The sequence below is a fragment of the Entelurus aequoreus genome, linkage group LG05 (genome assembly GCF_033978785.1).
Source record: "Entelurus aequoreus isolate RoL-2023_Sb linkage group LG05, RoL_Eaeq_v1.1, whole genome shotgun sequence".
Classification (NCBI taxonomy): domain Eukaryota; kingdom Metazoa; phylum Chordata; class Actinopteri; order Syngnathiformes; family Syngnathidae; genus Entelurus; species Entelurus aequoreus.
Window position 1 is genome coordinate 55,654,359 of NC_084735.1, and position 27,602 is coordinate 55,681,960.

The 27,602-nt window shown below is 41.0% G+C and overlaps 1 protein-coding gene across 1 annotated transcript; it reads right to left on the reverse strand.

The window, feature by feature from the left end:
* Positions 1 to 1,300: 1,300 nt before the first annotated feature.
* LOC133649953 (N-acetylglucosamine-1-phosphotransferase subunits alpha/beta-like) lies at positions 1,301 to 27,228 on the reverse strand. The gene is made up of 21 exons (XM_062046671.1): positions 27,115 to 27,228; positions 25,739 to 25,830; positions 25,464 to 25,583; positions 25,183 to 25,376; positions 22,955 to 23,022; positions 22,780 to 22,851; positions 22,494 to 22,550; positions 21,007 to 21,162; positions 8,668 to 8,877; positions 8,389 to 8,559; positions 6,953 to 7,076; positions 6,605 to 6,867; positions 6,341 to 6,540; positions 4,478 to 4,697; positions 4,278 to 4,391; positions 4,107 to 4,192; positions 3,937 to 4,035; positions 3,686 to 3,853; positions 3,423 to 3,528; positions 2,257 to 3,348; positions 1,301 to 2,141 (listed from the first exon to the last, which is right to left on the reverse strand). Exons 1-20 carry the CDS (start codon positions 27,226 to 27,228, stop codon positions 3,277 to 3,279), a joined length of 2,706 nt encoding a protein of 901 aa, XP_061902655.1. The 3' UTR covers positions 1,301 to 2,141; positions 2,257 to 3,276.
* Between the last annotated feature and the right edge of the window lie 374 nt (positions 27,229 to 27,602).

Below are 27,602 nucleotides of genomic sequence, written 5' to 3' on the forward strand. Positions count from 1 at the left end.
CTGTGTGGGTCCTCTTTATGCTATTGGCAAGGCGGGAGAAGAGTCTCTTAGCTGTGGTCCTTTCTATCTTCAAATCATCAAGTGACTTTGCCATTTTGTTCCTTCAGTAGACAGCAGGCTTTATCCTCCGGGCCCCTAGGTGGAGTATCCTCCTTATGGGTTGTGACCGTAAGTGGAGTCTTCACTGGTCACTGGTCACAGGCAGTTTTTCACTGTCAAGTGTAACTTCAACTGCATGGGTTTCCCACACTTAAAAAGGGAAGGATTTGACCAGACTCAGGATTTCACTCAATTTGCGGATTTATTGACCAGAAACAGGAAGGTGAAAAACCGGTAGCCTCTTTAAACTTTTCCTTTTCCCAATACGTTTCAGTCCAATATTTTAGCAGCCAAACTTTTATAGAGTGCTGGCGTGAGCTGCCAATTAGGCTGATTGTGCTCACCTGTGCGCTTCACTGTGGAGAGGTGAGGCTGATGTCATCAGCACACGCTCACAGGCGAAACCCCCCTCCCCCCCACAGATCGCCGCAACAGACAGTCTTTCTCGGAACAGTATTGGCTTTCTTTTTTGGTGGCTGCAGGAGTAGGTCTTTGCTTTTTGCAGATGATGTGGTCCTGTTGGCTTTGTTGGCCAGTGGTCTTCAGCACTCATTAGCTGGGTTCGCAGCTGAGTGTGAAGTGACTGGGATAAGAATCAGTACCTGTAAGTCTGAGTCCATTGTTCCTTGCCCCCCAAAAAGGGTGAAGCGCCAGCAATCAATAGTCATGCGGACTCTGCATCGATCCGTCCTGGTAAAAAGGGAGATGAGCCAGAAGGCAAAGCTCTCAATGTACCTGTCGATCTACGTTCCTATCCTCACCTATGGGCATAAGCTTTGGGTAGTGACCAAAGGTACAAAATCGTGAGTACTTGCGACCAGAATGAGTTTTCTTTTTAGGGTGGCGGGGCTCTCCTTTCGAGATAGGGTGGAAAGTTCTGTCATTCTGGAGGATGCAGCCGTGTGTGTAACCGTCAGTATGCACATACTTTTCAAACATGCTAAATAAAATGCTAAAATGTGCTCAGAAAACAAGGATGAGTTTTGATAAATCACATTGCGTATGCTGTATAATATATCTATTATACAGTATATTGTATATAATATAATATTATCTCTGCCTCCCAGTATTATGGGCATTTTGATGATCAGCATATATTCTGCATATTCATGAAGACAGAGACGCAAAATGGATTGCAGGCTTTATTCTGCTAATTTAAGAGACACAATCCACTTTGCACACATTTAGCAGATGAGCTTTACGTGTGCTGTCAAGTTTGCATGTGTTTTAGTACACGCAAATCTTTAGTAAATGAGGCCGGGAACATCCCAGGATCTCGTGGGAGGAGCTGGGCAAAATATTTTCACGTATAAATCAAATAATCACTTAACTGCACTGTGTTGTTGACTTGGGTTATTTTTGTCTATTATTTCAGTCTGTTTACTTTTGTTGTATATTGCTGGTCTTGTCATCCTCATCCGGACCTGAGGACGACTTGGTGATGATGTGAATGGATCAAAGATGACGCCAAAGAAGAATCAAGCGAGCCTCACATTAACAGGTGCTGCAGCAAACCTGGAGGAGATGTTAGCCAAATGAAATTCTCTCTATTCAGCCCAGACTACTTCTCCTTAAATACCTTTTACATGAAGACACTTTCTCTGTGTTCTGCTAGTCTGTTGTTTGTACCAATGCCGAAAACATAAGCGTTGTGACCTCTGACCCCTTATCACTAATTCTATTAATGGTTTCTCCTATCAGAACATTGCTCATGTGCTTGTACTCCCATGATAAAATACAAACACCTTGTTCTTCTAAGATTCCCAAGTCATCTCGCAGTGAGCTGTGTTTGATATATCTGGAACAGAAGCTAGTAAGGAGTGTTAGATCGATGTAATAAACCCCTCCATGTCACGGTAGGTAAAACTGGTGGATCCAAATGCAGAAAAGACAAGCAGAATTAAAGTTCAAGGGTTATTATTAATAAAACCAGAGGGAAAGGAGGGAGCTCGTAGTCCTTGGCTTTGCAGTCCAGGAGAGCACACTGAGGCTAGCAGGCTGTGGCTAGCAGGCTGAGGCAGGCACACACGGCAGGTAGAGAACTGAAGGCAGAGGAAAAAACAGGGGTAGAATGAGGAGCCAAAGACCACAAAAATGGCAGATTCGCAAGATTGTCAAAGGTGCTAGAATTCTAGAAAAACGGGCGAGGAGCGTTACCACATGTAGAAAGGTGAAACGATCTGCCGATCGCGCCGAGTGAAGTCCAAACATTTGTAGGCTGCAGGTGATGAGTTGATGGCAGGCAGGTGAGTGATTAGGGTGCTGGGATCAGCTGTGCCAGGCTGAGAGCTGGAGCCAAGCCTACGCCCAAAACACGCCCACTCTCCCAAAGACACACACAGAGACAAACAGACAGAGACTGTGACACTCCAGAGTTCTGGGACCTGGATTATTTTAAATCAGGCCCAATCTAATAGAAAATGTACATGCTATAATTTGCAGATACTACACTCATCTGAAACATGTGTGACAAATAAAAATAAAGAAATTAGGAAAATGGCAAATACTTTGCCAGAGCACTTTCACACAATTCAGTCGGATTGAGCCTCAGCTGTCCCCAGTGGTGAAAATATGAATAAATGATGAATGATTCAAGAATAGAGGTTTCTATTTTAAATGTTACAATTTTACAAGGCACAATAAAATGTTAATCCTGAATACTATCCAAAGACATTTGAAAAGAGCGGGAAAAAGCCCAACATTATCATGAAGTGATTCCTTCTGGACCGTTACTTCACTTGGTCCTTGACCACCTGCAAAACACAAGTGATGGTAGGCAATTTTTAGACACAAAACACAATCAGTGCTCAGACTAACATAATACTTTATCCAACAACTTTATATACAAGCGTTGATCATTTCTGCCGACAGAAGACAAGACACAGCAGGAAAGACTTCTAGGAGAGCAGCTGGTTGTCAGATTTGGCTGATGTCTATCAAAAATTGTACTTTAGGCAGCGGTTATGTATTGGTCTTGACCATGTACTGTATGGTACGGTCTCCATGTGACTTTGAGAAGTGTATTTTCTCTGCCTTGTATGTTTTCCATATGTAGCGTCTTTGGTGTGTGCTTTGTCTTTAGCAAATGTTATAGTTACATAGAGATTAATTTCTTCAACAAGCAACTTCGGATTCTTCTGAGACAGGACCCTCCCCACTGGACTGGGAAGTCTGCCTCTACATTTTATCCAATTTCTTGTACTTGAACTCTTTGCCTCCATGCAGCAGCTTTTGTTTCAAACAGATCATCTGCAGGATGAAAAAAGGGGGCAGCGTGAGGCTTGTCATCAAATGTGTGAATATCCTTTTGAATGGATTCTGACCGTTTTGAAGATGAACTTGAAACTGAAGATGAACTTGAAACTGAAGATGATGAGCACCACAATGGCACAGAATCTATAGAACTTCAGTGTGTCCTGGTAAGTTTCCCTAGGAAATGTGTGGTGTTGATTAGTCTTTGGAAGTGTTTCTAGTGTGTGTCCATTTTTGTGTGTTAGCACGTGAACAAGACTTTGTGAGACAACCCAACCGTATTTAAAGACGGTTGATTTCATGACAGAAATGAAGCCTTTATCTGAGTCCCTACCATTCCTGCATCTTATCGACCTTCAAGAACTTGTTGGTTTTGCTTTTTGGCAGTTCAAACTGGGATGGATGCGGGAGTATATCGTGGTAGAATTGTGCCAGCATGGCTTCCACTGCCTTGGCATTGCTTTTGCTGCGATCAATGTCATCATTCAGGCAGATGAACTTTCTGTTGGAGCCAAAACAGAAACATTTCAAAGTACAATTGTCATTAATCGATCAGCTCTTCAACATTTGGAAGATTCTCCTCACTTGGCATTGTTCAGAACATCTTTAAAAAGTATTTTGTTCCTGTCATTGTCGTTCTTGATTAACCTAAAATGTATCTCCTGCTCCCCCATGATCGTATACCTGCAGGAGAGTTAACTTATTAGCATAGAAATGTTGTTGTTTTTCAAACTTGTTGTCAGTGAAGCTCTCACTTGTACTTATTCTGCCTTTTAATGGCTTTATAAATTCTATCTGTGACAGGCTTGCAGTTCAGGAAGAGATATTTTGTGATCTGAGGCTGCCGATAAAGAAACCACAGTACTTTGAACAAACACAGAATTGCGCTTTTTGTGGTTAGACAAATGATGATGTTCATGGCTAACCATGTTTTGGTCATGGTAGACTTCTGGACTAAATTTCACTGAGTGGATCTGCATGACTTCATTTGAAAATGTTTTAGAGCAGTTGAGCAACTCATTACCCAAACCTGTCAGGTCCTAGAAGAAACCAGAGAACAAAAGTGGGCGTCACAATCATCATTAAGTACTCTTAGTACTCCAAATGTTCCCATAACCTGACCAACCATAGGTTTGAGTGGCTGCTTAAAGATATCCTTGGCAAGGGCTTCAATCTCGCTATCAGACAGAACACCAGAGTGATCTTGGTCAACTATGTCAAAAAACTCAGTGATGTTTGTATGCTGCTTGACACTCATCAGGAAGTAAAAATAGGAAAATGAAAACTGCATGTCATCTGTGTGACGCAAATGGTGGCTTGAGGTCATCTCAAATTCCTTTGGGAATCTGCAAGAAAAACAGTGAGGCAGCATCAGCAGTCAGCCAGTTAAAAACCTGACTTAGAAAATGTTACCCTGGATTTCGTCTACAAGCGTAATGGCTGCTGTAAAGCGGAGCCAATCTGGTTCCATTATTGTCAATGTGCCAGTGTGCAGCACACGGCACTCGCACCACCGCCAGTCCCCAGCCCTCCGCCACATATACAGTACGTTTCTATATATAGCGGATACATTTTTATGTCTGCGTAGGATGGCAAGTCTGAGCAGGGACGAGCCTGAAGTCAACATACAGCATTAAAACAGTGGCAAAATCCTTGCGCGATGAAAAACACACTGTTTGTGTGCGTTGCCTCTTTGCTCACGTGCAGACACTGTTGGCACTCACGATGTGCTACCTACAAGCGCGGCTTTCTACTTTTTTGGCACGAAGAGTCAGGCATTGAATACACGGCATCTGTAATTCCCCTCTTTTCTGTTTGGTCACGTTAAACGTCGACTGTCTTATGGTCAGAGCAAATCTAGTAAACATGTTTGTGTCTCTTCTGAAAAAGTCTTTAGACAAAAAAAGCCAATATTAGTGTATTTTGTCATCTAATATACACGTTTTACAACCTATTAAACGATGATGTTACCATTTATGATGATGTCATTAGATATAGCTTATTTTGAATTATTATTTTAAATACAATGGCAGTGTTGCATTTTATAGACCGCCTTTATATGATAAAAGGTGAATAATTTGTAGTCATAGTGTCAGAGCTGCGAGTGTGATGCCCTCCAAATGTGATCAAATTTGTGTGTTACTTTGTTTTTTATTTTAAGCACTTCACTTCATAAGGAATACTGTAACTGGTTATTTTGTTTAAAGACTACCCTTCTTCAGAAGGGACACAGTTTGAAAGTATAGGTTCCCTCAGATTGGCTCTGTCTAGGAGACAGTATGCGTCAAAAGTGACCAATCAGAAAAAAGTGGAACTGAAAAGGCCATATATTCATTTCTATTAATGGTTGCTCCTATCAGAAAATTTCTTGTGTGCTTTTACTCCCATGATAAAATACAAACACCTCGTTTTTCTAAGATTCCCACGTCATCTCGCAGTGAGCTGTGTTTGATATCTGGAACAGAAGCTAGTAAGTGCCAAAAGGGTGGAAGTGTAGAGAAACAGAGAAAAACATTGCAAGTGCAAACATAGCCCGTGTGAGCGTAAAAATAGTTTGCAGGCACAAAATAGAGACGCCATGCGCACACAGAATGTTTTTTTTCGCGCAAGGATTTTGCCACTGTTCTTGGTCATAGGTTTTCAGTCGTTATTTGATCCTGTTGTCATGATGGATGAGATCATGCTGTTGCTGGTGGTCAAAATTAAAGGAACATGTTACAGGCATAGCCTGGGACAGATATTTTGCCCTTTGTAAACACTGACCTGACATGGGGGCGTGGAAAGCATGAGAGAGGTTAGCGGAGAAGAATGAGTAGTGTGTGTGCTTGCTACAAATACAAAGCTAAAGAAGTCTAACTGCAGAGCAAGTCAGTGCACATCATTTACGCCGCCAATGAGTATTGATGCGCAGCGTATCACAAAGATGTTTCGCAGCGAAGACATTCAACAGTCGTTACGCATGTAGTGTAAATCCGGGGTTAGCACTCACGTGTCTTGCAGCTCCTTCATTATCGACTTGTCAATCATGTAGGGTGCGTGTGCAATCACTTTTCGTGTCATGATGCCAAACTTGCTGTTATACAGCCTGTCAACGTAGTTTAATGAAGCTAAAAAACTGTCCTGTAGCTTTCGGCCAGTGGCGGCACCATTGGTCTCATACATTAGCCCTCTCTGTTGATGCTCGTCTTCCTGTTAGGACAAAGGATAATATAAGATTAGCAAGTACAATGTTAGCGATGCAGCTCACGCTTACCTCCAGTAGGTCTATAAAGTCTTTTTTCATCTGCCAGAGCAGGACGTCTTCATTAGATGGGACAAATTGTTGGAGTTTCCTCGCCAGTGGAATTGTAGCAGCGTCAAACACTTCCACTTTGGGACCACTTTTGTCTTCCTTTGAGAAGATTAGTGGTGACTCTGGTGTCACGGCCTGGGATGTGCCAGCTCGAAGAAGCGTACCACCAGTATTTCTACTGGTCTTCTCAGTCCCAGCACTGCGTGCAGATCTGTGCTTTTTTGCTACACCAGTCAAATAAAATCAATAAAATTGATTTGAAATTTGAGTTACACGTAAGAGCAGGCCACTCATTGTTAATGTCTTTACCCTTGCAGTCTCCTCCATCCCATAAGCAGTCAATGTTGTTGCATGCCTCATTGCACTGCCCGTTGTTGATCCAGGCTCCTCTGCAGCCCTTGGAACAAGGGCCAAGAGGCCAGGTGAGATATATCTGCAGGTAAGTAAAAACACACAAACTGGAGTGTTTTGACTTTGTGGGAGTCAAAGTTACATAATTAATACTTCTACCCTTCACTTATATAGCTCGGTTGGTAGAGTGGCCGTGCCAGCAACTTGAGGGTTCCAGGTTCGATTCCCGCTTTCGCCATCCTAGTCACTGGTGTTGTGTCCTTGGGCAATACACTGCTCCCAGTGCCACCCACACTGGTTTAAATGTAACTTAGATATTGGGTTTCACTATGTAAAGCGCTTTGAGTCACTAGAGAAAAGCGCTATATAAATATAATTCACTTCACTTCACTTCACACTTAAAGCTGTGGTAATGGAATCGTGTGTCACGAGGCAGAATTCAAACTGTAAATCTCGCCCCTCACTCTGCGCACCTTGCTGATAGTCCCTCCCAGTGTATCAACACCACCATTTCATGAATGGATCCACCTTCCTCTTACGTGTCGTGTACTGACTGTGACAATGCTGACACACTGACAAATTTTGTTTAATTATCCTTGCTATAACGCTTATGAGTTTACTTGTTAATTTCCTGTCAATATCTGCTCCCTTTCTGCAGTAACCTGCTTCTGTCTATACTTCTTAAACTTTTACCATGAATTGATTTACGTGGACCCCGACTTAAACAAGTTGAAAAACTTATTCGGGTGTTACCATTTAGTGGTCAATTGTACGGAATATGTACTGTACTGTGCAATCTACTAATAAAAGTTTCAATCAATCAATCAATCAATACTAAGCACATATTTCTTGGTGTTTTTCTGAGATAGCTTAGAAGTTAGCTTAGCGATTAGAATGCCTGCTCCTGGCTTGTGCTCGGTGTGTAACATGTTTAGCCTCGTCGTACAGTGATAATGGAGCCTGAATATTACTTAAGATACTGAGAAATGGAGGTGATTATTACTAACTTAGGGTAGTGGCTCCACACTGTAAGGAGACACACAATTATCTCAGAGCCACTGATTTGTTGTCGTTTGTGATCAACAATAAAAGGCATTAATCGGCAATGACGATCACATTCTTTTTCACGAGAATCAGCCGATAATGATTGGTGGCCGATTGATGGGCACACCCCTAGTTATCATGCATCTTTAATGTGTTATTTTGCACAACATGGTTTATTAGTTAAATTAGTTTTGAAATGTGTGAGAAACATGTAGATAATGCTAATGCTAGTGTCGTTATTTACAGAAGCTCGTCATGTGGGCCGGTTGGGTGTATTGGTATATTGGTAACAGAGTTTGACACCTGTGCCTAAGGGGGAAAGTTGAAAAACATTTGTCTGTTATGATTACTTTCTGCCCACTCGAAGGGGTGTACAAGTCTTCTAACCACACTTCTTTGCCAAACATCATGTCATCGTTGAGGTAAATGAACTTCTGAGAGATTCCTGGGATGCGGTGGAGGTTGCTCTCTATAGCTCGGGAGTTAAAGGTGGGGAGGTGGCTGTGGTTCAAGAAAATGTCCTGCAATTCAGATAAGATCCATGGTCATTTGTGATAACCTCGCCCAAAGGTTCTATACTTCAAGCTTTTAACAATGGTCAGTTTGAGCTCGAAAGGCTGGGATTTTACCTTGTGGGTAACAATTGAAACTCGAGGGTTCTCCAGGTTGAGCCAGGAGGGAATCTGCCCGTTTGTCACAATGAAGATGTGTCGCACCCAGGGGACGTATTTCTCCACGGAGCGCAGTGAATGACGAAGGGCATCATTGTCCTCGAAGCGGTTTGCTGACAGAGAACTTCTCTTCTCTGATTTTGTAAGGATAGACTGCGTCTGTAAAAACTGAGAACAAAACACTGTAATTGATGTGTTTTTCTAACTGGGGGCATCCCGATCCGATTTGTTATTGATATCGGTATGTCAGCAAAAAACAAGTAGGGTTTAAAGCTCCAGCTTTTAATGATTTTAGTAATTGCGTAAACTATTGATTACCTTGCTTGATTAATCGTGTAAACGGATAAAACACACTTTATGGCCTCACTGCGTATTTGAGGGACAATAGTTGAAATAAACAATAATTTTTCTGCCTGCTATAACCTTCATTCTTTTTTTCTAATAAATGCACATCATCAACAAAGCATATTTAAAGTTTGAGCACACCAATGCGTTCTGGATTTTATACATTTTTATCAGTCACACTCATTAGAGCCCGAGGTTCAGGTTCTTAACCTTTTTGACCTGGGTGCCCAACTTTTCCAACAAGGGCCCACTCAAATATTAAGACTGTATTAGTAATGTTACTCTTGATTTGAATAAAATGCCATAACTATATCTAACCTACAAACAGTTGAACAAGTTAAATCTTGTCAAATGATATGAAACTTTGTGTTGATCACAAAGATTGTTTTCAAGGCTTAAGTCAGGCTAATTACAAAATAATTACTTATCAAATGTTTACTACAAAAGAAGACACATTCTAAAATCACTCACCGATGAAAATTATTATGCAGTGCTAAATTGAATACATTCTAACTGAATTAATAAATAATAACAATGTATATGTTTTTTCAATAAACTTTCAATAAAATTAAAGTGCAAATGAAAATACAGCTTTACCACTTTAGTCATAATTGTCGCGCTTAATAAACTTTTTTCTATGACTTTAGCGGCAGACTTCTTCTGTTTTTTTAATATTGTCTTTACAAGATGGCGCCCCCCGTGGCTGACGTCTGTGCGTCGTCCTCCCGACAACAACTAAGTTTTTTATTTATTATAGTCCTAATTTGCATCCTAAATGCAAAGTTTTTGCACGCAACAGTGAGATATAACAGAGATGCACTTCTGGACATCGGAAAAGCTCACCATGAGCTCACTTATAGTCTGACGGACTTCAACTCTCTGCTACGACGAGACCCCGCTAACCACAGCTAGACCAAAACAACAACAACAAGGCGGCTGGGCAAGAGAGCGGGGCTACATGCTAGGCTAAAGGCTAGGGCTACACGACCACCACTACCTAGCCTGCTGATAGCTAACGTGCGCTCGCTCGACAACAAGCTGGATGAGCTGAGAACCGGGATTACATCCCAGCGTGAACTGAGAGAATGCTGTGCTCTTATTTTCACGGAAACCTGGCTTTCGGACAGCATCCCAGACTCTGCTATCCAGCTAGCAACGCACTCAGTCTACCGTGGAGACCGGACAATGGCTTCAAGAAAGGCGAGAGGTGGCGGCGTCTGTGTTTACGTGAGTAACAGCTGGTGCTCAGACGTACAGGTGGTTGAAAGACACTGCTCAGACAACATTGAGTTTTTGATGGTGAAATGCAGACCATTTTACCTGCCAAGGGAGTTCAGTGCAGTGTTTATACTGTCTGTTTACATCCCGCCACGGGCGGACTCCACAACAGCGCTGAAGCTGCTGCATGACGTCATCAGTAAACAAGAGACCGCAAACCTACGTTAACGGTAGCTGGGGATTTTAACCACCGCAACCTAAAGAGTGTCCTCCCGAAATACCATCAGTATGTGAACTTTCCTACGAGGGAGAAAAACACTCTGGACCAAGTATACTGCAACGTAAGGGGAGCCTACAAGGGTGTACCCAGACCACACTTTGGACTATCTGATCACATCTCAGCTTTTCTATATCCAGCGTACAGACAGTGCCTCAAGCAAGCCGCCCCAGTGTGTAAAACTGTGTGGAATGAAGACACTGAACTAGTGCTTCAGGACTGCTTTGGGAGTTCAGACTGGGACATGTTCAAAACTGCTGCTCAGAGGGATGACGGTACTGTGGATATAGAGGAATATGCTTCCAGTGTAACTGGCTACATCAGCACATGTGTGGAAAACATTGTTCCCACAAAACAATACAAGATATACCCAAACCAAAAACCCTGGGTTAACTGTGATGTTCGGTCCAAGCTACATGCCCGCTCCACTGCATTTATCTCAGGCAACGCTGAGGACTACAAGAAGGCCAGATATGACCTGCGTAAATCCTTCAGCGAGGCCAAGGGACAATACAGACGAAAGCTGGGGGGATTCTACTCCACCACAGATTCCCGGCGCATGTGGCAAGGCCTGCAACACATCACAGACTACAAGCAGGGGAGCAGGGGGGTCACAAACAGCCAACACTCACTGCCAGATGAGCTGAATGAGTTTTACGCCCGCTTCGAGGTCCTCAACTCCAACCAACAGAGAGGGGTTCTGACCACGTAGCGCACGCAGGACCCACCACTCACTGTGACAACAGCAGAGGTACGTACAGTTCTGAGGAGAACAAACCCACGGAAACAGCCGGCCCAGACAACATCCCTGGCCAGGCCCTCAGGGTCTGTTCATCAGAGCTGGCTGACGTACTTGCTGACATATACAACTTGTCACTAGCACAAGCTGTTGTGCCCACCTGCTTCAAGACCACCACCATCGTGCCCCTGCCAAAGAAAAACACTGTGACCTGTCTGAATGACTATCGCCCTGTTGCACTCACCCCAATAGTGATGAAGTGCTTCGAGAGGATAGTCATGTCACACATCAAGAAGACCATCCCAGACACACTGGACCCTCTACAGTTTGCCTACCGGCAGAACCGGTCCACTGAGGATGCAGTCAACACCGTCATCCACACCACCCTCACCCACTTAGAGGGCAAGGACACCTATGCCAGGCTATTATTCATCGACTACAGCTCTGCCACAAAAACTCACTGCTAAACTCCTCACTGTTGGTCTGACACCGGCTCTCTGTGACTGGGTCCTGAACTTTCTCACAAACCGGACCCAGTCAGTCAGAGTCGGCAACCAGACATCAGGCACAAAAGTTCTAAGCACAGGGACCCCCCAAGGCTGCATGCTGAGCCCCCTATTGTACACCCTTTTCACACACGACTGTGTGGCCTCCCAGAACAACACCAGTATCATCAAGTTTGCAGATGATACTACGGTCGTCGGACTGATCACCGGGGGTGCTGAGGCAGCGTACAGAAGGGAGGTAGCGGAACTGGTGGCCTGGTGTCAGGATAATAATCTCTCCTTGAACACAGACAAGACCAAAGAGATGATTGACCCACGGAGAAGGAGTGCACAGTACACACCTCTGTACATAGGGGGGACAGAGGTGGACAGGGTGAAAACCTTTAAATTCCTCGGGACCCACATCAGCGAGGACCTCACCTGGGATCACAACACCCAACAAACAATAAATAAAGCCCAGCAGCGACTGTACTTCCTAAGAAGGCTGAGAAAATTTGGCATGCCACCCAAAATTCTCAGCAACTTCTATAGAAGTACGGTTGAGAGTGTCCTTACCAGCTCAATCACGGTCTGGTATGGAAACTGCACTGCTATGGACAGGAAGGCACTCCAGCGAGTGATTAAAACTGCTCAGTACATATCAGGAGCAGCCTTCCCCTCACTACAGGACATGTACTCTACCAGGGCCACCAGGAGAGCACACAACATCATAAAGGACAGTACACACCCACAGCACAGTCTCTTCAGCCTTCCTACCATCAGGCAGACGATACAGGAGCCTGAAATCCAGGACTACGAGACTGACAAACAGTTTCTACCCACAGGCCATCAGGCTTGTGAATGCTAACTTGTGAATGCTAGCTACCCCCAATATATGTATTTTTTATGTATGTCGCTTTGGATAAAAGGGTCTGCCAAATACTTAAACATAAACATATATAGACACCTGAAAGTATTTATGTCAGCTAAAACCACCAATCTGATTCACTGGATTCAGAATAAAACCAAATTATGTCTTACCCAACAATGTTAGTATTTGAATATTGTTACTTGAAGACTTATTCCTGGTTACAATTATACTGTTGAGAAAGTATTGTCTTATACTTTGCCTAAAATGAGAATGCATCATAATCAGTGGCGACTGGTGAATTTTGTTTTAGTTGGGGCTGAAAGTTTGTAAACCAAACCCCTGTAGGGGGGTCATCCTCCCCCAGAAGATTTCTTTGTGATTTTCACATACAAATGAAGCATTCTGGTGCATTCTGACAAAATAATGAAGACAAAATAGAACATTTCATAGGTTTGCAGAGAACTATATACAATATGCACACTGAAGGAATGATGCCACCATTGGATTGCAAAGAATGACAAGTATGCCATTTTTAAATGTATTTAATTTCATTGAAAAGCAATTCTATTATGGTCATACTCTTGTTACGATTTCAGTACTATTGAAGATCTTTGCTCCTTCTCAACTCTGTGGTAATATTCTTTTCACAAAATACAACCAATAGTACGTTAATGTTAAAGCTTACTTGTGAAAAGTAATCCCCCGATTCCTATTTTCAACAGTCCACTCATTTGAGCAGGAAATTGCTGATCACCATCTTTGTTTTCTACCTGTCAACTGTCAGTTTAGGCTGTTCGACGGCTCCTCGTCACCACTTCAAGATGGCAGCCCAATTTCTCGCGTCAAAGCAGCCAATGCTGCGTCTACTTAGAAGATGTCTATGGATGCACATACAGTACCAAAAACCACAATTAGCTGTGCTAATTTTGGAACGAATTTCCTCAGTGTATTAGCATATAAAGAACAAAATAGGCACTGACACTACCCATATCCACATAGGTTTTATTTGTCGAAAATATATTTTGCCCTGTCAGTTGGATGACACATCGAAATACAGGCTAAGGGGCATATATTTCCCCCTATATGTTGATGTGTCATTGACCGGGCTAGCATGCTAAGCATTATACTAGGAGCTGAGCATCACACTAAGCATTTGTTGCATGAACATACTAGCTTTCTAAGACAAGATCATAGATTGTATTGAACAATATAGTTTACATACAAAATGTCCATTTCCATTTATTACAAGTAATAAGAACACTCTCAAGGAAGAATCTAGCAAGTTTTGCTTCAGATAAAAAAAAAGTTCCGCCTTCAGTCGTCTCCATCTTTCAAAGGCATCTCCGATACAAATTCTCGTTAAGTTCCTGGATTTTTCATGAATAAGTTGAGAATCGTAACGAGGCCTTTTAGATTTACTAAGGTCTGACATCTTTAGTAACTTTACCAGTGGCAGAAGCTAGACGAAGATGGCGGTGCGTAACTGGCAACCTGGATGTAACACACTCATAGACTTTCTAAATGGTCAAACGGTGGAAAGTAGTTCATCGAAATAAAAACAATAACAAGATTTCGGGGCTGTAAATCTAATTTTGAAATGACCATATCCCAGCTGAACTACTGGTATCAGTTATAAAGGTATTCAAAAAGAACATGATTTATTAATGCATTTTGACATATCAGGGCCATTTAATGATGACATGATATTAAATTATTAAATATGGCACCTTTAAGTAATATGGTGTATGAATGGAAATATAGTCTATATTATTTAAGCACTATTGACTAGTGATGCGCAGAAAATGTGGTCACTAAAAAACTTTGATCATCCGTAAGCAAGATGCATGCCAGTGTCTAGAGCCTCGCCGGTCAGACGAGGTGTCGCTTTGCCACACTTTTGCTTTAGTGGCTGGCGGCTTGACTGATGGTGCGGTGGCTCTCCAGCGGCATTGTTTTAACATGTGATGCCAGATATACAGCAGTGGTAATTGCTAAAGACTGCAAGGGAAGTTTAGCTTGTCTAAAAAATTGGTCAAATATGTTATTTTGTGTTTGCATTTCATTGATTGGCAACACTAAATTGGCCCTAGTGTGTGAATGTGAGTGTAAATGTTGTCTGTCTATCTGTGTTGGCCCTGCGATGAGGTGGCGACTTGTCCAGGGTGTACCCCGCCTTCCGCCCGAATGCAGCTGAGATAGGCTCCAGTGACCCCCCGCAACCCCAAAAGGGACAAGCGGTAGAAAATGAATGGATGGATGGATGACTAAATGCATTAAGATGCGTTTATATTTTGTTTAGAATCAGCAACTTTGGCGACTGTTGGCGCAACTTTTTTTATTGATGGGTTAGCGTCACAATGCTGCAGCCAAACGAGACAATCATTGGATAAAATCTCAACTTTGTCCCGCCCACGGATGCTGAGCGAATGAATAAGACAGATTGAAAGGGGGTCGCCCGGCTTCCGCATTATGATTGGATGATCTGTCTGGGCTGAATCCCTTTTTGATTGACAGCAAAATGGGCGAATTAGCAATCTTGAAATAAAAAAACACTGCCAAAGTATTTTTCTACTTTCATTCCATTGTTTCTCATGTTCAAGTTTCAAGTTTATTCACAATACCATATTACGATTACAACAGTAGTGAATATCCATTTAAGGATGGTAGTAAGTGAAAGGCTCCCCCAGATAAGCTAGAAGATTGCTTTTGGCAGGGGGTCCAGAGGTCAGTATATGCATGGAATGCTGAAACATGGTGGCAAGCACAAAAACGTGATATGATAAACACAAAATAGGAGTACAAAAACAAGCATACACATACATACATACATTCAACCACACACAACCCAACAGTAGTCTATCCCGAAGCCACATGTGACAATGCTAATCCTCTAAAGGAGCACTAGCCATTCACATGAGGCATTAGAGATAGGTGGTTAATAGGTATGATTTCAGTTTCTTTTTGAAGTTGGAGAATGAATAGAGCATCCTGAGGCACTCATCAAGCCGGTTCCAGATCTTTGGTCCCCTGCATACAACACTTCGAGCAGTATAAGCCTGTAGACGATTTTTACCTGATATCAGGTCAAAATTACAAGTGTTGTGGGCATGCTGGGGACGATAGATAGGAACCAAGCTACATCCTGAGATTCAGCCTGTAGATGACTTGATAGGTTAGACAAGCATTGTGATACATATTGAACTCTGTCAGTCTTAAGAGATGATAATTATGGAATAGATGTCGAGTGGGGGCAATAAACTTGGTCCATGACAGGGCCCATATGATTTTTTTTTGCATGGATTCTAATTTCTGAAGGTAGCTAGAGAAGGTGTTACACCAGATGACATTACAGTAATTTAGATGTGGTTCAAAGAGAGTTTTGTGTAGAGTAAGTAGAGCATAAAGAGGAAGATAATGACGAAGGTGAAAGAACAGGCCAACATATTTGGATAGATTGTTTAACAGATGGTTAATGTGACATTTGAATTTGAGGTATTTGTCAATGATGACCCCCAGGAATTTTGTGGAGTTCACTCTTTGTATTTTCTGCCCATTGATGTTGATATGGCAGTGTTCAGTATTTGTCCATTTTTTATTAGAACGAAATAAAATACAATTTGTTTTATTAACATTAAGTGAGAGCTTATTACATTTGAACCAGGAATCCACTTTCACAAGCTCTGAATTGACAGTTACTTGTAGATCGAGTAGGCTCCTGTGTAAGGTAAACAAATGTGTATCATCAGCAAAAATTATGAAAAGTTTCAGAGGAGTTCACGAAATCATTTATGTATAGGATGAAAAGGAGAGGCCCCAAGATGGATCCATGGAGAACCCCATGATTTATGATCATACAGGGTGAGTTGTGATCATTGACACATACACATTGTTGCCTTCCGTATAGGTAAGAATGGAACTAATCGAGAGGTACCCCTCTGACACCATAGTGGTATAGCTTATACAGTAAGATCTCAAAGTCTATTGTGTCAAAGGCCTTCGACAGATCCAAAAAAATACCAATACCGCATTCCCCTTTTTCAATACAGTCATTGACTCTTTCTAAGAGGTCGAGTAAAGCCATACAGGTGGTGCATTTTTTACGAAAACCATATTGGGAGGGGACAAGGATATCTAGTGTTTCTAGAAAGCCATTCAGTCGGTTGTAGACCACTTTCTCAAATAGTTTTGAAAATGTTGGTAAAACAGAAATTGGCCTATAATTCATATCATTTTTATCACCTGATTTAAAAATTGGAATTACTTCTGCCACTTTGGACATTTTGGGTACTAAGTGACAGGTTTATACAGTGACAAAGAGGTTTTGTGATCACATTTGCTATGGCTTTCAAGATGTTGCTACATATCCCGTCCACTCCAGCTGTATGTGATGACTTCAGGTCCATAATGATCGTATTAAGCTCATTGATGTCGGTTGGCTGCATGAAAAAAGAGCTAAGGTAGCTGCCTGATAGAAATTATTTAAAGGAACACCCTGGGGGTTGACTTATCTTACTAGATAGGTTTTCCCCAATAGAAGCAAAAAAGGTATTAAAACTATTGGCAAGATCAGCCCTATTGGACCCTGTATCCGGCACAACAGGGGCCATATGTCCCCTGTTGAGAACAGTATTCAACAAGTTCCATGTTCTCCTACAATCCCCCTGTGATGCTTGTAATAGTTCAGTATAATAGTTGCGCTTACTTTTCCTGATAATATGAGTTAATTTATTTCTATAAATTGTGTATTTTTCATTGTTGACAGTGGTAGGGTTCGAAATATAACATTTGTAGAGTGTATTCTTTTGTCTGATGGACTTTAAGATTCCCCTTGTAATCCAGGGATTATTGTCTGAGGTATGATTTCTGAAACATTTTTCAGGGATTGTTTCCTGAATAGCATCCTGAATAATTTTAATCAGGTTTTCATATGCAGCATCGGGACAGGTGCAATTAAACACAGACTCCCATTGCCTGGCAAGCAGATTATTATTTAAGTGTTGTAAAGTTGTATCATTGAGTATTTTGGTTTTACCTTTAGGAGGTGGGAGGGGAGATGTTTTGCCGGAGTCAAAGAATATTGATTGATTGATTGAAACTTTTATTAGTAGATTGCACAGTGAAGTACATATTCCGTACAATTGACCACTAAATGGTAACACCCGAATAAGTTTTTCAACTTGTTTAAGTCGGGGTCCACTTAAATTGATTCATGATACAGATATACTATCAAATACTATCAAATATATACTAACATCATAATACAGTCATCACACAATATAATCATCAGAGTACATACATTGAATTATTTACATTATTTACATTACATTATTCATAGTACTATGGGAAAGTGGTCTGTGATATCGGATTGCACCACCCCTGTCACGAGCTTTGTATTCCGGATGTTGGTAATAATGTTATCGATTATTGTTTTTGAGGCATCTGTGACTCGAGTGAATCTATTGATGGTGGGGAAGAAGGAAGAGGAATGTAACGTGTTGATAAAGTTTAGTTTTGCTCCATCGTCCTTGGATATATCAATATTAAAGTCTCCAAGAAGGATACAGTTTTTGTTTAGTTTATTTAGACTGAGTAATAGTTCATCCAATTTGGAATGATAAGTGTCAGGAGGTGAGTCAGGAGGACGATAGAGTACTCCAACAATGAACTTGTTCCTCTTGTTGTTGATCTCAATGAACAAGGATTCACAGTGATCATCTTCTAGGGTGATGTTGCATACTTTGGCATGAAGATTGTTCTGGACATAGCGGCACATGCCTCCACCTCTTCCACTGGGTCTATTTTTTTACATGTAAATTGTATCCATCCAGTCTAAACAGATCAATATATGAGGAGTCAGAAAGCCACGATTCACTACAGGCAATAAAGTTAAACGTACAGCTCATATTGGAAAGTAGAGAGACTAAATCAGTGTGATGTTTATTCAGGCTTCTGATATTCAAATGTAAAAATGAGTAATTATAAAGATTATATAAGGACTTTAATTGCTCAGGGTCATAAACATTGCAGTTTATATTATTCTCAATATCAATACAGTGCTGTAAGTCTCCAACTGTGTTAAGGTCATCAAAACCCATAAAATAATATATGAAGGTAGTCAGGGTTGCCTGCTGGGATGGCATTCAAATAGTAAATACTCATACATGGACACTCCCATTCACACACACTCGTACCATACATACTGGAAAATGCTGCTTCCATTTTGCACAGGATCGCATCAATCCCCTTCAATGTATGCATATGACATGACAACATTCACGCACCTCCCCCCTCCCCCACCCGCCCGCCAACAACCCACCAAATGTCACGCGTAGTCACCCCGATGGGCATATGAGTCCCACGGAAAAGGAAAAGTCCCAACCAAAAAGGTGAGGTCCCAACTAGCAGTCAGGTTCTGGACCAGTTCAGAGGCACATCAGCGCCACCCCGCGGGGTATAATGAAATTAAGGTAGATACAAGACCAAAACAATAACAAGATTGTCACGTGTGGATCAGAGCCAGGTGGTAGCCTGCGCTAATCTCACTTCAGAGGAAACCAAAACAGAAACAAACGTGAACAACATGAGGAACGAAAATGACGAACATCAACGCATGAGATTGTACATATTGACTTTAAAGCGCAACGTGAAGGCTTGGGCAGGTAGATCAGTTAGGAGAGATGTATATTAATGTTAACGTTACTTACCGTTTAGCAAGTTATGTTAGCTGTTTGCCGCCTCAGTAGCTGGCTCAAGACCCAAGTTGCAGCCTTGAGTTTAAACTCTGCGTCGTAAGCGTGTCTCTTAATAGGAGCCATTTTGGGGTCTTTACATAAACACACAAATGGAAATGAAACGGCACGCCTCGCGCAGTCATATATCCCAGCATGCACCGTGCGCTTCTTCTTCTACGGTAAGCAACCGCCGACTTCATTTCCCCCCGTAGAAGAAGAAGCGCGCGGTGCATGCTGGGATATATGACGTCTTCGACGAGACGGAAGTCTTCATTAATCGAGTCAGTGTCGCTGCTGTTGTCTAGCAGTTCAGTGACAATTCCTGCCTTCCTGAAAGCATGTCTCTTAATAGGAGCCATTTTGCCTCGCGCAGTCATATATCCCAGCATGCTCCGCGCGCTTCTCCTTCTACGGGGGAAAATGAAGTCGGCGTAGTTACCGTAGTTGCGAGACCTGTTGTGGCTCAATATTGGTCCATATATAAGGCGCACCGGATTATAAGGCGCACTGTCAGCTTTTAAGAAAATTTGAGGTTTTTAAGTGCACCTTATAGTGCGGAAAATACGGTAATTGTTTTCATGGTATTTCAGTTTCTAGCTTTTTTATGCTTCCTAAGCACTTCCCTGCAGCACTATTCCCGAGTGTTTTGTGATTATATACTTCACTTACCTGCATGTTGTCTCCTGTCTCTACATCTACGGTCCGCAACTACCACAGTAATGTGCAACTGTAAACACTTAACAGCTTAATAAGCAGTACAGTTACAGTTTAAATGCATATTTCTGAATAAAGTAGTCCAAAAATATAACAAGTTGAGTTTTAAAAGCTGATGGCTGAATTACAGCCACTGAATATGTGTACACTTCATAACCCGATTAGCCGACTAATCGTTACGATAGTCGATGACGAGTCGGTTATTAAAATAGTCGACTAGCCCTTAAATTTCCGATACGAGCAGACCTGCACCGCATTTATTTGTACAAAGCTCCACAGCCAGTTAACAGCTAATTGTCCTCCAAAAAACGCATTAAGGTTTTTTTTTTCTTGTATTTCAGTCCAGTCATTTTCAAAAGGTAGAAATGGTAGGCTATACGCTACTAGGAGCTGGCAGCTACGAAACAGCTAAGCACACAATAGCACACAAGCAAGACATAACGCAATGTGTATTAATTGAAAAACATTGAAGTCTAAAACAGAACATTTATAGTTTCATATTACTTACACATACAAAGTCTCCAAGGCAAAAGCATATTAGAAATAATCTAGTAACAAATGTGTCCGCATCATCCAATTTACTGCAGCTTAACTTAAAGAATTGTTGTCACTAAGTGTTGCCCGCCTCCCCCAGCCCCCCAAAAAACCCACTCCACTTCAACTTAAAGACAGCACAAGTCCATTCCAGACAGTTAATAATAAAAAGGTTTGTGTTTTTCACACCTACCATTGTTCTTTGTTTGACTAATTTCACTTGATCAAACTTTTTCTAACATTACACATTACAAAATAATACAATTAAGTTATATTTCTGCTGGTATCGTATAGGATAATATTTGTACCCCTCCCCACACCCTTGCCCCCCAACTGTAACAATATGTGCATTAGTTAGTTTGTAGTATGCAGTGGTGTACAACCTTGATGATGCCACTCAGGTCCCAGAACAAATACACGGGGCTGATGGCCAACTTCTCCCCATCCAACATCAGTGTATCTTCCTGAAGGAGATCAGTCAAGTGCTGTGGACTTTTGAAGTGGAGCAGAGCGATGTGGTCTTGTGGGTACAACTCCAACTGAGGATCACATATACAGTACAAACTCAAAGTAAGGGAATCATTTAGCCTACTATGATGACAATGTTGTTGCTACGATAATGTTTTGATAGATTAATGAAAACTATACAAGGTTTCCTGATTAATATTAGTGTTTGTTCTCTGCCACTATGTATGGCGGTTAATGTGTGTCTTTATTATGAAAGCTTTTTTTTTTACACTGAATTTATGTACCTGAATTGTTTGCATTCTAATTTTGTGAACTGAAAATATCATGGGAAAAAAACCTCAGTGTTTAAAAATTCAGCGTAAAAAAAATCACAGTATAAAAATTCGGTGTAAAAAAACTCAGTTGTAAAAAAATTCAGTGCTGAAAAATTCAGTGTCGAAAAATTTGCTGCTTCAAAATGAAAGACTCAATTCCGGTAAAATATTCAAAAAAATCAATCCTGTCTCAGAATCATCCAATGACGTGTCAAGTTTGAAGTCTGGCCACCAGGTGTGACGTCACACACACTAGCACATGACCACCATCATAATACAGCGGCACTTTGGATGTTTTCAAACTACAGAAATCATTCCAATTTTTAAAATCTGCACTTTTGAGTGACATACGGGTTACTACGGTGATCATAAGCAGCGCTGCTTCATGCAGACGAGGTACGGAACAGAATCGCCGGGGCAGCAACAAACCTGAGACCTCGCAAACGCACGTGTCGAACGGAGGCAGATTTCTACAACAAAGTTCTGCAAAACAGTGGTATTACATCGACTAAGTGGATGGGGTTTTTTTTATCCTTTTGCTTTTATTTTTCGCCATTTGTTGCATCTTTGTTGCTCGTGCTTGATTATAAAAGATGTCGATCAAAGAGGTCTGGGAAGTAGAGGAGCAGCGTTCATATATTTTAAATATTCAGTGATTTATTGTTCATAGATCCCACATTCTATATTTTCATGTACATTCTGAGTGTCTTTTTCGTTTATTTATTTTTTTACTGAATTATATGAAAATAGTAAATACATTTTTTGACACTGAATTTTTAAGCACCAGTTTTCTTTTTACACTGAATTTTTTTATACTGAATTTTTTTATAGGGGAATTTTCATACACTGAATTTTTTTTTAATGATTTTTTTACACTGAATTTTAAAGCACTAATTTTTTATAGACTGAATTTTAAAACACTGAATTGTTTTTCAATGTAAAAAAAAAAATCAGTTCACAAATTTCAAATGCAAAAAAGGTTACAAAAGTTCATTGTAAAAAAAAAAAAAGCTTTCAAAATAAAGACACAAAATAACCTCCATACAAGGAGGCAATTTGCATTGCACATTGTGGACCGGCAGCTTTACCTCAGTGATCTTGTCGCTGATAGCAGCAGGCAATTTGGCTCGCAGATTCTCTGATACCTTCAAGGAGATGGGAGTACTGATACTGATGAGGACACATTTACCAAACGCAACACATTTATCAAGTATTTTCAAGTCATAAGACTAAATTTCGAGGTAAGTCTCGAGTCATTGATATCATTATGCAAGTCTCGAGTCATTGATATCATTGTGCAAGTCGAGTCTCAAGTCTTTGATTATATTGTCGAATTAAGTCCAAAGTCATCAAAATTGCCACTAGAGAACACACCTTTGGGGAAAATCCACCTAAGTAAGCCATAGTCTGCATTCGGATTAAACCTGGAAGCTCCTTGTCGGTGGTCTGGGAAAAAAAAAAAAAAAAAACTAGTTTGGTGACCTGATTAATCATAAGCAATTTTAAAAGGGAGTGGTTAGATAATTACATTGCGAAAACAAAATCTTACCAGGTAACTTTTGGAGACTGAGAATACTTTTTTGCCTTCATTGAGCACACCTTCCAACGCTTTTTCAGCTGGAATACATCAAATATGTACATTATTCAACTAACAGCATCAAGGGTTGGAATTGGGGGTTAAATCACCAAAAATTATTCCCGGGGGTGGCCACCGCTGCTGCTCACTGCTCCCCTCACCTCCCAGAGGGTGATTCAAGGGTGATGGGTCAAAAGCAGAGAATAATTTCGCCACACCTCGTGTGTGTGTGACAATCATTGGTACTTTAACTTTAATAACCACTGCATTCAAAAGGTGACATGTTGGCGTTGTCATTAATCCCCAATTTTTTACCCAGAGCCGCTTCTAAACAAATTACCCGTTTTTATTTATTTATGTGAAACAGTTTTTATACTTTTAAACCAAACATTATTATAACGTGCACAGATAGTGGTGCTCAAGCACTAGCCTTTTTGCCCTGCATGATAAAAGTTCCTTTTTTGCCGGAGCCCTTTTTAATTGTTTATTTCTTCATTCATTCAGGAATAAAAATTACTCTGTCTGTCATTGATTCCCTCCAAATATGTTTTATATAAATGTAAATTATTGTGGGAGTTCTTCCAGGACAAGCCCCTGCCCCTCTTCGTATGTGCAGAAAGTACATCCAAACACTTTTTATGAAGTTTATTTTTGATCGTGACTGAAACAAAAAGTGGTGATGTTTGTCTCCAAGACTTATCTTTAATAGTGTACATTTTAAAAACATGAATTATGATACTTTTGAAGAGGATGGGGCGTGGAGGGGTTCCAAACACAATCTGGGAACGCCTCCACCAACGGACAGCATGCACACAGAATTAAAAAACAGGTTATAAAGTTCTGTGGAGCAACATTTTCACCAAAGCGTAACATTTAAGTTGGTCTGTTATTATAATTTAAGTATGAAAAGTAATTTATGTTGTGCAGTAATTCTTATTTACAAATTATGAGATCGCATTACTATTATTTTCAAGTAATGTATGGAATGTATTTGGTTCTTACCTGTTGTTTCCGTGGGCCCGAATAGGGAACGGACGGACAGTGGTGGAAAGAGAAAGGGTAGCGCAAGACTGTTGTGTGTTTTTTATTACGAGTTTTGATAAATGTCCAGTTTGGATATTTTTTGTATTGTTTAATATGTTATTTGGTTACCAAAAAGCATACAAATTGGCATTTTGTATCTGTCTTTGCCAGTTAATTTTTTTTATTTAATTTAATTTGATAGACAGTGTGTACTGATTGTGTTTAATACTCTTTGAAAACATTCTGCTGTGATTTGTAGTATAATAATAATAATAATAATGACAGCTAGATGAAGCAATTTCTATAGAAATTGCATGTGAATGCTCCAATGCTGAAGCTGAACTAAAATGCTGATGGAATGTAGAATGAATGTAAGAATATTTTGAATGTAGAAATGGTTTGAATATTTAAATGGTATAAAATGGTGAAATGGTTTAATTGAAAGAATGGTTTGAATGTTGAAATGGTTTGAATGTTGACGGGCTAACGCTGAACTAGTGGACTGTAGAAATGGTTTGAAAGTTAAAACAGTTTAAAAGTTAAAAAATGGGCACTGCAGGTGGTTGGGGACTACTGTAGCTGACTGTCACCACACACTCCGCACTTCAAAATTAAAGACAGCATAATTGTCATGATCCTTCATGTCCCGGAAAACTGGCAATTCTGGGGAATTTGGAAATATTTTCAAAAATAAAGAAGTCCCAACGATTCCTACGTAGGCTGAACATTTTGACGTTACAACGGCGTGAATCGAAAGAACAGGGATGAAGTTATGCTGAATCAAAAAGTGGCGCAATGATAATGATAAAGAATAGTGCTTCTAGCATTCACACAATCACAATAATAATAATAATTAATAATAATAATAAAGAATAGGTGAAAAATGGTGTATAATCTAGCATGTAGCATTCACACAATCACAATAATAATAATAACAATAGAGAGGGACAAGCGGTAGAAAATAGATGGATGGATAATAATAATAATAATAATCATAAAGTAAATACGTTTCAGAGTGGTTGCCTTTTTTTCTGGCTGGAGCACTAGCTCCCCAAAATGTCTGTGCACGTGCCTGCGCTCCACTCCAAGGCGTGCATCTTGGATAAAGGTGCTCAAGGACAGACGAGAGGGAAATTCCAAAAATTTTATAATCAGGAACATACGCTTCAGATTATTACCGTCAGATCGCGAATGGAAGACGACAGCCGAGACCGGATGGAGCGGTTGGTTGAGTTTCAGCAGCGCCACTGCTTCTGAAAGGGAGGGTGACAGCGATGGTAGATCATTGACGGGCACACCCGCAGGCAGAGCGGGATTCAGCACCAACACCGGCGCAGCAATGCAGTGGGACAGCGTGCATTCTGGCTCCTCCCTGGGGGTAAAAAAAAAAAAGAATGAGACAAAAATTAGATTTTTTGTGTTGTGTCTTCTTATCATCTCTCAACACATTCTCACCCACCTCAGACTTCGTTCTTCCTCCGCCAGTTGCTGTCTGGCCTCTATCAGATCCATCACCAGGGTCTCGTCTGACCCATTGACCCACGTGTACACCAGATCGATGGGCATGGGCGTGCAATCTCTGCAGGTGATAAGAGGACAAAAGGTCTACCGACAGTACACAAGTACAGACGTGCTCGGAGTATTTTCAATTTTTCCCTTCTGAAGGTGAGGGTGTTAGCAACAGAGGGGATTTGAACCTTCAGTCGTGCCCTGCATATTCATATAATGTCTCACCTGCTGTGGAACGATGTACAGTTCTCGTTGTTCTTGTGCGGATAAAACACCTCATTTAACAGGCGAGGCCTTTCCCAACTCCTTTTCACTACCTTTAATTGTCAACACAAGTTTTAAATCATTCAAAAATACAAACCCCGTTTCCATATGAGTTGGGAAATTGTGTTAGATGTAAATATAAACGGAATACAATGATTTTCAAATCATTTTCAACCCATATTCAGTTGAAAATGCTACAAAGACAACATATTTGATGTTCAAACTGATAAACATTTTTTTTTTTTCAAATAATCATTAACTTTAGAATTTGATGCCAGCCACACGTGACAAAGAAGTTGGGAAAGGTGGCAATAAATACTGATAAAGTTGAGGAATGCTCATCAAACACTTATTTGGAACATTCCACAGGTGAACAGGCAAATTGGGAACAGGTGGGTGCCATGATTGGGTATAAAAGTAGATTCCATGAAATGCTCAGTCATTCACAAACAAGGATGGGGCGAGGGTCACCACTTTGTCAACAAATGCGTGAGCAAATTGTTGAACAGTTTAAGAAAAACCTTTCTCAAACAGTTATTGCAAGGAATTGAGGGATTTCACCATCTACGGTCCGTAATATCAGCAAAGGGTTCAGAGAATCTGAAGAAATCACTGCACGTAAGCAGCTAAGCCTGTGACTTTCGATCTCTCAGGCTGTACTGCATCAACAAGCGACATCAGTGTGTAAAGGATATCACCACATGGGCTCAGGAACACTTCAGAAACCCACTGTCAGTAACTACAGTTGGTCGCTACATCTGTAAGTGCAAGTTAAAACTCTCCTATTCTAGGCAAAAACCGTTTATCAACAACACCCAGAAACGACGTTGGCTTCGCTGGGCCTGAGCTCATCTAAGATGGACTGATACAAAGTGGAAAAGTGTTCTGTGGTCTGACGAGTCCACATTTCAAATTGTTTTTGGAAACTGTGGGACCCCCGGACTGTTGAACAACTCAAGTTGTACATCAAGCAAGAATGGGAAAGAATTCCACCTGAGAAGCTTAAAAAATGTGTCTCCTCAGTTCCCAAACGTTTACTGAGTGTTGTTAAAAGGAAAGGCCATGTAACACAGTGGTGAACATGCTCTTTCCCAACTACTATGGCACGTGTTGCAGCCATGAAACTCTAAGTTAATTATTATTTGCAAAAAAAAAATAAAGTTTATGAATTTGAACATCAAATATCTTGTCTTTGTGGTGCATTCAATTGAATATGGGTTGAAAAGGATTTGCAAATCATTGTATTCCGTTTATATTTACATCTAACACAATTTCCCAACTCGTATGGAAACGGGGTTTGTAAATCAACACAAACAACACATTTATAGTAAAGTCACCTCTTCTATGTGGTAGACGGACACCATCAAAAGCATGAGGACCGCGCAGTAGACTTGGCATCTGTGTGGCAGAGACAAACGGTTGTAAACCTTCCTGCGCAGTACCGTGAGCATTGTCTTTCTCCGTATTGTGGAAAGTCGTTGTCAACTGTGCAACACTCCCTTCAACAATGTTAGTCGTGTATCAATGATGGAATGAGGTGCAAAAAGTGGGCGGGGTCTAAAAAAACACCTTTAATTAAAGGGTGAAGAGGGGGTTGGGGAAGTATGAAAAAGGGGATTGGTTTAAATGTGCTATCTCATGTCTTACTTAGATAATGAAACGGACATAGTATGTCATCATCTCCCACCATCAAGCAAGCATTTTAACACCTGAACACGCCTCGCCTCTCTCTCTTCAGCCTCTATTGCTCCATACTTGCCACACCACACCCACAACCCCGAGCGTGCCAGCAGGCTACACTCGCTCATCTGTCAATCCCGCATTG

Bases quoted from the DNA above. Each gene is read 5' to 3' on its own strand.
- LOC133649953 (XM_062046671.1), bottom strand. From the start codon at position 27,228: ATGCTCACGGTACTGCGCAGGAAGGTTTACAACCGTTTGTCTCTGCCA. The intron at 22,852-22,954 runs GTAAGATTTTGT...TTTTTTTCCCAG, and splicing joins CAGTCTCCAAAAGTTACCTG to ACCACCGACAAGGAGCTTCC. The intron at 4,698-6,340 runs GTGAGTGCTAAC...TTTTTCTTGCAG, and splicing joins ATGAAGGAGCTGCAAGACAC to ATTCCCAAAGGAATTTGAGA.